At 41.1% G+C, this 12083-nt stretch overlaps 1 protein-coding gene across 3 annotated transcripts in view; it reads right to left on the bottom strand.

The window, feature by feature from the left end:
- The window catches only part of STAM (signal transducing adaptor molecule), a 58272-nt gene extending 51763 nt beyond the window's left edge, over positions 1-6509 (bottom strand). For all 3 annotated transcript variants that reach the window (XM_061126311.1, XM_061126310.1, XM_061126312.1), the window contains exon 1: positions 6284-6509. In XM_061126311.1, coding sequence (XP_060982294.1) covers positions 6284-6323 — 40 coding nt within the window. In that variant the 5' untranslated portion in view covers positions 6324-6509. The remainder of the gene's footprint in view (positions 1-6283) is intronic.
- Between the last annotated feature and the right edge of the window lie 5574 nt (positions 6510-12083).

Raw genomic sequence — 12083 nt, 5'->3', positions numbered from 1 at the left:
GAGTAGAAAATCTCTTAACCCAGGGGACAGCAGACCCTTAACAGATCTGTATTCTGGATTTTCACATTTTCCTCCCCAGTATGTTTTACAATAACTGATTCCACTTCTTAGAATCTGAGTTCGTGCATGCTAAGTTGCTTCACTCCTGTCCAACTCTTTGAGACCTTATGGACTGTAGCCCACTAGGCTCTTCTGTTCATGGGATTCTCCAGGCAAGAATACTGGAGTGGGCTGCCATCCCTAGAAGGCTCCAGGGGATCTTCCCAACCTATGGATAGTACCTGCGTCTCTTCTGTCTCCTGCATTGGCAGGTGGGTTCTTCACAACTAGCGCCACCTGGAAAGCCCTACAGAGGGTGCTTATATTCCGCTAACAATTACCAATTATTTAGTATGAGTACAGATTGAGTTAGACAACTTGCACTTGAATTCTGGTTCAGCCATTTACTAGCCCAACGATCTTTATATAGTTAATTAAATTTGAAAGACAGAAGCTGAGTAGCCTCCTCCAAATTGTTGTCTAACTTGATTATAAGAGGATCTGAAATGTATCCCTTGCAGGTACTGGGGTGACTGCTTTACGTGCATCATCTCCTCAAAAGAGCCTTTAATAGGGATTAATGAAGAGAAAAGTACGTCAGGTCAGAGAATCCACAAACGAAAAAGCCATGGTGTAAAACCAACCAGGAAATATGCCTTGAGGAGAAATGTAGAGGCTGAAGAGATTAGGGCTAGGTCATATATGCTATGCTGAAAAGTGCAAATTCCTGTGGAAAGCTGTAGATTCATTCAACTATTTTAATCAGAGGAGCCATAAGATCACATTTACATTTTAGAAATATCTCTGTCACCTGGAAAATAACTGGGGACAGACTGGAAGCAGGGATAAGACAGCTGCTGGACCACTCATCAGAGAGCAAGCGAAACGTGCCTGGGTGGCAGCAGTGAGAAAAAAGGATGGGAGACATGAACGCAGGGACCGATGAATCAACCTAAGAGTTATTAGGAGCACACAGGCTACGGCCGCACCAGAATCCTCAAGGGCAAGTTCAGGGTACCTGTCTCACAGCAGACAGCATGTGTTTCCTGGGAGAATCTAGAAAATGACAATTACAGAATTTAAGAATGACACCCAGGTTCTTGACATATGTGACTACGTAAACTGAAGCACCAGGTATCAGAATAGAGGAAAAGCATACTCAAGAAGAAAAGTTTGGATGTAATTCTGAACATGCTGAATTTGAATATTCAACTCCAGTAAAGAGAATGTTGTGTGTTTTTTAAGTCCACATTCTGCCCACTTACTAAGAGCCGATGCTGCACCTGGACTTTAAACCCAAAGCCCAAGCAAGGTCTTTCCCTCAAACTAAACTGCAGGAGACTGATACTGACATTTATGAAAATTAAACTCATTGTGGTTTGATACTGACTGGGCTAACAAAACATGTCCAAGATTGTAGGGTATGAACTGGACCAAAGCAGTGTGACTAGGAATGCAAATGCAGTATTATAAAAACTAAGACACGATGATTCGGCAGAAGCAGGGTCATGATTTCAAAGATGTCTCTTGGGTTTCAAACCAAGATAACTAGAACATGATAAAATAAACTACATAATTAAGAAAGAACCCATCTGGAAAGATAAGCTCAGTTTTCTGACATTGATTTTTTTTTAGGTGGTAACAGAATACCAAATAGATAGGCAAGGCCAGAGAGGGAGCAAAGTATCAACAACTCATTATTTAATAAATACATATTGAGTGCTTCCTATGTACCAGGCATTGGCCCTAAGGTACTACAACAGAACTGAAAATTTCTCATCCTCCAGGAGTTTATATTCCACACACAAGACAATCAATCAATCAATCAATGGAAGGTAGCTGAGTACAATGAAGAAACAAAATGCAACAAGGACACAGGGTGAAGATGGTATTTTTTACAGAAAGAAATTAGGGGAAGCCTCTCTTAGAAAGGGTATTTGAACAGTCTTGAAAGACTGATGAATATAAAATCTTCAAATATTTGGGGTAAGAATGTCCTAGACAAAGAAAACAGCACAACGTAGATACCACAGCAGGAATGAGCTTGGCGTACTAAGAACCAAGAAGCTTAGAATGAAAGTGTCTGGAGATCATAATATCAGAACACAGGAAGGATCAGACTGTGAGCCACACTAGGAACTTGCATTTCCCAATAAGTGGCATGGGAAGGTCCTGGAAGATTCTGAGCAGGTAAATGACAGTATCTCAGATTTTTAAAAGAACACGGATTTTTGTACATGAAAACTGATTGTAAAGGGCAAGAATGGAAGCAAAGAAGCCGATAGCTCCTGCCAGTCTATCAAAGAGAGAAGGATGACTGGAGTAAGATAACAGTGATGAGCAAAGAAGTGATGAGATTCTAGATATATTTTTAAAGGAGAACCAGAAGAAAATTGGCTTAATGTGGAGGGTGAAGGAAAAGGAGAATCAATGATGACTCCTAGCCATTAGAGTGGAGAAGGCAATGGCACCCCACTCCAGTACTCTTGCCTGGAAAATCCCATGGACAGAGGAGCCTGGTAGGCTGCAGTCCATGGGGTCGCTAAGACGCGGACACGACTGAGCGACTTCACTTTCACTTTTCACTTTCATGCATTGGAGAAGGAAATGGCAGCCCACTCCAGTGTTCCTGCCTGGAGAATCCCAGGGACAGGGGAGCCTGGTGGGCTGCCATCTATGGGGTAGCACAGAGTCGGACACGACTGAAACAACTTAGCAGCAGCAGCAGCAGACATTAGAGATGAGTGACTGTATCAGCAATGCCATCTATTGAAATAGGCAAGGATGAAGGACTGAGCAGATGTGGGGAAGAAACCAAAAACTGTTATTATCTCTATTTCCCATACTAACAATAAGGAAACCAAGGCACAGTATATTTAAGCAACTTAGCAAAGTTAAATGGCTGGTCAGCAGCTAACCTGGGAATTGAGCTTAGGCAGTGCACCTTCAGAGTCTGAATTCTTAACACTAAGCTAAATTGCCTCGTAAGACTCCAAAGGGGGAAAAAAAAATAAAAAAATAAGTTCTAGGACTGAACATTTGGAAGTCACAAAAAAAAAAATAAGAGAGAGAGAGGAAAGCCAAAAAGACTTAAAAAGAGCTAAGCAGAAAGTTAGAAAAAGTTTGGTGTCCTAGAAACCAAGAGAATAAAGTACATCAAAAACAGGAATGCTAAGAGATCAACAAAGAAATGGAATAGGAATTGACTGATGGATTTGGCAAAATGGAATTCACCAGGGACTTTGAAATAAAAGCTTGATGGAATGAGTTATCTTTATAATTCAAGAGTTCAACTAAGCAAGAAATAAAACATCTGAAATGAGATTCATGTGTTCAATAAATGTTTACTGAATGTTTACTAGTGCCAGACAGTGGTCTACATGTTGGGGATACAGTGAACAAACCAAACAAAAAGCTCTGTCCTCAGGGAGCATATGTTCTAATAACATATTGAGGCGTTTCTTCAAAGGAAAAGTTATCTTCAGTGTTTTACTTCTTTACATAAAATGTTACATGGTATAAATCAGTAAATTTCTGATTTATGGTTTCAGTTTACCAGTTTATTGATGAATAAAGCTAACGGCAATTAATTTTGAAGTGGTAAAAATATATGCTAATGTTAAGTGATAAATATATCAAGTGAGTTAGTGAGAGTGTATCACTGACATGCTCACTGATGGATAAAGTGAGAAGAAATAGTTAAATGTATTATACATACTATATTCTGTATGCTATCCTAGTAAAAAAATTTTAAATGGGAGTCTATTGGACTCTGTCCGAGGATGATTTACTGAGAGTCTCTGGCAAGTCTTCTTAGATAACCTTTCATGATATTTTGATACATGGATCATGCAAAAGAATTGATCCAAACACTAAAACCTAGCTTTTAAAAGGTAAAATTTTCTGGGACTTCCCTGGTGGTCCAGTGGTTAGGATTCTGCTTCCACTGCCAAAGGCACAGGTTTGACAGGGAACTAAGACTCCGCCAGTCACCAGCCAAGAGCAGCCAAAATAAAACAAGCAAAAAAGTAAGCTTTTCTGGAGCAAAACCATGCTCCTATACTCAAGAAGCTTACCCTAGCAGGTTCAACTGATACATTCTCAATTCAACAACTTTTTATTAGGCATCTCCTCTGTAGCAACAAGTAATAGTTAAGGAGCATAACGCAAGATATGACTACCTTTAATATGAAATAATTTAGTAAAGACAAAAAGTATTGCAGGAGGTCTGAAAAGGGTGGCAACAACAGTGGGATAGAACAATGTTTCTCAACTGGAAACTACTTTGTGCCCTCAGGGGACATTTAGCTGTGTCTGGAGATGTTTTAAATCATAGCTGTGGGTTGGATGGGGAGAGGTCAGGGATGCTACTGAACACCCTACATTGCAGAGGACAGATACCCACGACAAAGACATTTACCTGGTCCAAACCGTTTGTAATGTCACCTATGGAAACTCCAAGTTAGAGTAATCAGGATATGATTCAGGTATGAGCTGGATGCTGAGCTGGCCTTTAATCATGAGGACATGCAGAAAGGTAGAAGAAACAATACAAGCAAAAGTGTAAAAGCAAGAAGGAGCCTGTGTCTGAATTGGGTGGTGCAGGTACTGGGAAAGGGTTTGACATTAAAAATCCAATGGAAATGTGGGTTCAAAGGGCAATGGGATATATAGATGATTATGTAGGTGGAAGCTCGGTTACATACAACCATGAAAACTAGATTAAGGTGCTGGAAACAGAACGAGCAGGTATTAAGAAACTGCTTTATTTTAACAATTTGCCCTGGAAATTAATGTAGTAAGTTATAAAACCGCTTGAGAGCAGCGACCACGGCTCTTATTCATCACTATCTCTTATGTCACTGAGCAGTGTCCTATAAACAGTGTGTGCTAAGTACTTATTAAGTTAAATGTTACTTTCCAATTATTTATTTATTAAATACCCCTAGTGAACTCCAAAGCTCCATCCACTGCTAAGATGCAGGACATTCATTTAAAATATCCCAAAAAAGTTATCTTTGAGTTGATGCCTACTATCTAAAGGCACTGCAGCAGATCCTCTATACATGTTATTGAACCACAAACAGGATGTGTTTTCCCTCTCTTTAAAGATGAGGACACCAGGGCTCAAAGAACCCTGGTTATTACCTTAAGTAACCTGCCCATGATTTCCTTCTGAGCTAGGCAGTGGCCAGGACAGGACTGAAACATTTTCTAATCTTAACCCAAACCATCAAGCTTCAGTGGCAGGCTGTAAGTTGGGAATTAAAAAGCAAATTCAAACCTTTCATAATTAAACTATACAAATAGAGAAACAGTAATTCCATAAGGTCGTCCTTATTTTTCTTGACTATAACAATTAGACATGGTGTTTAACTTGCTTTCATTTCACACCTGTGCACCATACAAATGCATTCAAATCACCCCAAAATTCTCTCAGGGAAAATTCAAACTCCTGTCATTCATTATTACCCTCAGACCAGGAAAACACACACACAGAGCTAACCTGTTGAATTGGTATGATCAGTACTTAAAACTTGTGATTCACGAAACAAACAAAAAAGAGTATTTCAAATTCAGAACAAATTAGCACTTTCAGATCCCAGGTCCTCTTCTACACTTAAAGTACTCAGACCTACCCTAGGAAGGCAGCCCAGCGAATCAGGTCCTCAAGCGTGTTTATATTGTTGTCAAGTATTCCATCTTCATCTCTCACCCAGTATCTTTAAGAGTCTACCCTTAACCAAAGCTCTCTCCTCCCTCTCCCTGGTAGTTATAAAACAGATTTTAAAGTCCTCTAAGGAAGCTAACCTAAAACATTATCCCAGTTCCCAACGTTTGACATGTGTCCGGGAAACCCTTCATCACACAGCTTATCATCCTACGCCAGCTGGGACTCCCTAGCTCTCGATTCTGTCCTCCCAGGAGCAATGTCCCAGCACCAGATGCCACACCAGCTGTTCCTCCGCGGCCTTCGACAGCCACCTTTCCAGCAGTTCCTTCGGAACCCACAGCCCCAGCTCCAGGCCTATTTCCCAGGCTCTCTCAGTAACCCCCCCCCCCCACCCTCTTTTTTGTAAGAAGATGCGACATGCCCCCAACCTCCTCCAAACCCTTACAAAAAGAGCCTCAGGAAAGAGAAAGGACTCCGCCCGGCCCGGGGGTCCAGACCGTCCGCCGGGAGCGGGCCGAGCGGGCTCGCGGTCCGCCGGGGGGTGGACAGGGGGGCGGCAGAAGCACCTACCGACATCCTGATCGAAGGGATTGGTGGCAAACAGAGGCATCTCCACTGCGTGCAGAGGTGTCCGCAGGGACTCCCCCTCGACACCACGGGAGTCAGGGTGCGACCTAGGAAGGAAGTCTCCTCGGGCAAAAACGGCGGCCGAGACGGACTCTCCACGGCCCGCTACAGCCCCAGCTCTCCCCGACCCCCAGCAACCGCGGCAGCAGCGGCGGCGGCGGCGGCAAGAGCGGAGGAGCCGCGAAGGCCCCGGGCGCGGAGCCTGTCGGGAATCTGGGTGCCCTGGGCTTCGCCTGTCCAGAACCTGCCCCGAACTTGCCCCGCAGAAACCGGCCCAACCTCAGAGCCCCCTCCGCCCGGACCCCCTTTGACTAGCCCCACGGGACAGTGGCAGGGATGCCTGCCTTTCCTGACTTGGCCTTGGTCCTGCGCCTCCGGAGGACGGGGTCCTCCAGGCGCGCCGAAGACGACTAACGAGCTCAGGCGTGAATCAGAGGATGAGCAGAAAGAAAAGGGGTCGCTTCTGGCTAGAGAGAAACCCTCCTTTCCCCGGTGCTGCGATGGTGGTCACAAGTTTGTGGTCCCTAGGGCGGAGGATGGAAACTCCATTCCTTATCTAAGTAAAAGGGATTATGAGTTCAGGTCGCTGCCCGCGGTGACAGGAAGCTTGCTCTGGTAAAGTCATGTGAGCGGGCGGCTTGGCCCGAATCCCAAAGAGGGGAGTGTCAGGCGCGCGGCTCCTCGCGGAGGCTGGGGCGGCGCTGGCACCTTCCAGCGAGTCCCCGAAGGCCTGCCTGGAAGCTCTGTCGAAAGCTCTTCTAGCTGGGCGTTGGCAGCTACTAGCTGTGTGATCCGCAGGCTGTTAACAGTGATTGGCAGTTGACCAAAAAGGTCTGCGATAGACAACCCCCCCTCCAAAAAAAGAAAGCTGAAAAATGGATCTAAAGCTTGATCAGTGATTAGTAATAACTTAAACTATTTAGTAATTTTATTTATAAACTTACTTAACAATAACAAAAATTGTTCTCTGTATCCTGTAGAAATTCTAAGGAGCATCTTGCATGTAAATTGAAATTATGTAAATTTACCAAAATTTACCGTAACTGCTGACTGTAGCATGTAAACGTTTAGAACGTGTCAACAAGGTTAGCATTGTGATAGACGGAGAGTGCTTAGAAAAAATCCATTATGAGGTTCCGTTTTTAAAAGTGAGAAACGCAGATTAAAGTAGTGTTTAGATACGTTTTTGTCAGACAAAGATGAAAAAGAACCAGGGATGTGGGGAATCATACACTCATATTGTTAAATGAAATTATTAGTCTCTCAGTAGAAATATTTGAAAGTGTGTAACACAAGGTTTTAAAATGTGAATACCTCTGGACCCAACAACTTTTTGAAATTTATCCTAAAGACATTCTTTAACAACATGAACAAAGATGTTCATGGCAACATTGCTTATAATATCAAAGCACTGTTAACCAGAAAAATGCAGGACATTAGGGATTAGACAGCTAACTTCCTTCTCGGTGCCTCAGTTTTCTCATCTGTATGAAACAGGAGTGATAATCGGGTTTTAAGGATCAAATGGATTCATACAAAGGAAGCCCTTGAATACCTAGCATATAGTAAGCACTAAATAAGTGTAAGTAATCATTTTAATTCATATTGGTCATAGTACACACAGTCTAAAAATTCTCCAGCTATTAAAAGTGTTAATACAGATCTGTGTTTTTACAGAATGATGTCTAAGTATATTCCTTTTTAAAAGCTGCTTACAAAACCATATAGGATTATGCAGTACCCCAAATTTTCAGTTTGAAAGGACATAGATGAGAATAATTTGATTATCTCTGAATGGTAAGATCTATGATGATATTTTGTTCTTAGGCAGTTTATATTTTACAAATATTTTAATGCTGTGTTACAAATACATGAGCCTGTGTTTCTTTGAAAAGCAGAAAAATAGTGTAAAAAATGTGGTATGTTAGTCCCACCAGTTCTTTACACTTTAAGGAGCCAATACCAAGGCTTGCTTATGTTTCCTTATGACAAGTATAAAATTCTTCCAAAACATCAGTATTAATCAGTGAAGTGGAAAATTCTCTCTGAAAAACCAGTTTTTGATTACTGGGCTGACAGGATCAGGTGACAACTTGTCTACCTCAAGTTCCCAAACGTTAGTGTCTGGTGCACATTAATCATAATTGTCCTGTATCTGAGCCAGATATTTATGAAGAAGCATTTGGATGTGCTTTGTGCATCACTGAAGAACTATGTTGCCAGCAGTAAGCTAGTGAGCAAATTGTTCAAGCCTTGCTCAGTATGTGCGCTCTGGAAATACTAAAGTAAAATAGCACACTTAGTAATCTTCATAGAATTATCCATGTATTCTGACCTGGAAGAATGATGTTAGCTGTTTGAGGACTTGATGATTAATAGGCTATGGAAGCATTTTTAATATTATTTAACATAAAAGCAAATAGAGAAAGTGAAAGTGGTTTGTATTTTGAAGTTGCCTTTCCATGATTATCCCTTAAAACATTGAAACTACATGAGTTTCACTTTTACTTTTACCATAGTTTTTAAAACGTTGTAGTGACACATTCAGGGGCTTCCACAGTGAGTCAGTGGTAAAAAATCCACCTGCAATGCAGTAGACACAGGAGATGCAGGTTTGATCCCTGGGTCAGGAAGATACCCTGGATAACTCCAGTATTCTTGCCTGGAAAATCCCATGGACAGAGGAGGTTGGTGGGCTACAGCCCATGGGGTCGCAAAAGGTCAGACAGGACTGGGCATCAGACAAAAAGAAACATTCAAGTGTTTCTGTAATATGTGTTTATTAGATTCTGTGGTTAATTTTGATATATTATTCCCTTTTTCTTTTTTGGTTTGATTTTGAAAATTCTAATACACTAAAAAAAGAAGAAGAAGACACCTCCATGCAAATAGAGTTACTCCAGGAAAATTTTAAGGTTTAAAAAACAGAACCTTATTAACACTACTTCAGTTCACACTCCCATCATCGTTTAGATGATTTTTTACATTTATCTCTTGCTATGTTTTTCTCCTTTCCTATTGCTGTGGACTGAATCATGTCCCCACAAAATTTGTATGTTGAAGTCCTGACTACCAATGTGATAATATTTAGAGATCAAGCCTTTGGTAGATAATTGCTGCTGCTACTGCTGCTGCTAAATCACTTCAGTCATGTCTGACTCTGTGCGACCCCATAGACGGTAGCCCACCAAACCTCCTCTGTCCATGGGATTCTCCAGGCAAGAATACTGGAGTGTGTTGCCATTTCCTTCTCCAATGCATGCATGCTAAGTCTCTTCAGTCGTGTCCGACTCTGTGCGACCCAATAGATGACAGCCCACCAGGCTCCTCTGTCCATAGGATTCTCTAGGCAAGAATACTGCAGTGGGTTGCCATTTCCTTCTCTGGATAGATAGGCAATTACATTTATAAGAGGACATGAAGGTGGGGCCCTTGTGGTCGGATTAGTGCCATTATAAGAACAGATAGCAGAGAGCTTTCTCTCCTCTCTGCCATGTGAGGACGCAGTGAGAAGGCAGCTGTGTCTGCAAGCCAGAAAGAGAGTGCTCCCCAGAACCTGATCATGCTGGTAGCCTGATCTCAGATTTCCAGTCTCCAGAACTGTTTTTAAAAATCTCTTGTTTAAGCCCCTAGCCTAAGACATTTTCTTATAACAGCTGAATAAATACACCTACATTTCTCCATACCCCTGCTGGAATGATTTTTCTAAAACAAAAATCTGATCATGTTATTCCTTTAAAGTTATCACATGGTTCTTCAGTCATTTAATAAATATTTATTAACTCCTTATGTGTACCAAGTACCATACTAGATGCTGAAAACACAGAGATTAAAGCTCTTTTATAGAGTATAGCTGATGGGGAATGCAGTCACTAAATAAATAATTAAGTCCTAATTCCTTAGTATTACATCCTTATAGAACTGGTCCCTGAAAATCTCATTTTTTAAAACCTAGTTTCTCAGACCCTCTACTTTAGTCTTCCAGATTCCCCCATATTTTCCATGTCTTCAAACAAGCATTTCTTTCTACTTTCCTGCTCTGGTTCTATACCTTCTCTAAATCTCCACTCAAATTCCAATTCTGAACTGTCATAGGCACATAGTAAGTATTTGTTAGTTAATTGATTATTGACCATTTCTATCATAGCACTTAATGGTATTATATTAAGTATCTTTTACTACATAAAAATCACCCCAAAGTTTCTGACCTAGGACAACAATAATTTCTTTTGCTTGCAAATCAAAAACTTGAACAGAGCTCTGTGCACATAGCTTGCCTGTCTTCCATACAAGGTCAGTGAGAGGGGGGTCAAGGCTGGGATCATTCACCGGGACTACAGTCTTTTGAAAGCTTGCACACTTACATAACTGGTGGTTGACACTGGCAATTGACTGGGTCTTTGGGGCTGTTGGCCGGAACACCTGCAGGGGACCTCCCGTGTGTCAGCACGTTGGACTGAGCATTGTAAGAGGCAGGAAAAGGAAACTCCCAGTTTCTCAAGACCTCAACTAGAAAGTGGGCATAGCAGTGCTTCTGTCATATACCACTGGACAAGCAATTGCAGCATCTACACTCAAGGGGAAAGGAAATAAAACCCACCTCTCCATGGAAAGAGTATTGAAGAATTTGGGGGCCATATTTGAAAGCTGCCACACTATTGTAACTTTTTACTTGTTTCCATAGCATTGGCTTGTGACTCTCTTATCTCTGGGTTCCCAGACTTTCAACAATAGGTGTTCCATAAACATTTGTTAAATGTAGTAAATAAAATATGTCATGATTAAATTGGCACACTGCCATTAGCAGCCATGGGAAGTAACAGGCTCTGGCCTTACCTTTTCACCATAACCAAGTAAAACACTGGACAAAATATATGAAACAACTGATTGCAGACCTGAAACAGCAGTCTGTGAGCCCAAGGAGAAAAAAACAAGCAATGAGCCCTGTGATTGCCACAGCCTTCTGTCTAGAGTCAGTTTCTGATTATGCCCAGGGAGGGAAAACCCCAAAATTACCAAATGGGATAATGAACGACATTTTACAAAGATAAAGGCATAAATTCACTAGAAGACATAGTAATATCAAATGTGTTTAACCTAAAGACTGAACTGTAAAAAGAGGAAGCAAGATTTACAGAACTGACAGAAGAAATAGATACATCCAGAGTTTTGTTATCTATTTTAATACTCCTCTCTCAGGTAAAGATAGAACAATAGGAAATTACTAATTACACAGAAGACAAAGAACTCTCTCAACCAACTGGACCAAATTGACATTTGTGATGGCCCCACCCAAACACTGCAAGACAAACATTCTTGTCAAGTAGACAAGAACAGAAACAAAGACAAACAATATGCTGGCTGTATAAGGACTCAAAACAATTTGAAGGATAAAATTAAGTAGATTGTTTTCTTGACTAAAACAATTAACTTAGAAAGGTAACAAAGCTATCTGAAAATTTCAATTTATGTAAAGATTAAACAATATAGTTCTAAATAATCTGAGTCAGAGGAAAATCAGAGACTATTTGGAACTAGATGAAAGTGAAAACAACCAATCAACATTTGTGAGATGCAATTAAAGTGATGCTTAGAGGAAATACTTTAAGCATTAGATATTAGAAAAGAAACTCTAACATCAATGAGCTAAGCTCCTACCTTAAGAAGATAGAAAAAGAATTCAAGTAGAAAAGGGAAATAATAAAGATAAAACCAGAAATCAATAAAACACAAAATCAATAAA

The sequence above is a fragment of the Dama dama genome, chromosome 23 (genome assembly GCF_033118175.1).
Source record: "Dama dama isolate Ldn47 chromosome 23, ASM3311817v1, whole genome shotgun sequence".
NCBI lineage: Eukaryota > Metazoa > Chordata > Mammalia > Artiodactyla > Cervidae > Dama > Dama dama.
The sequence above is the reverse complement of the archived record's forward strand: the minus strand, read 5'-3'. Positions and strand labels throughout refer to the sequence as shown.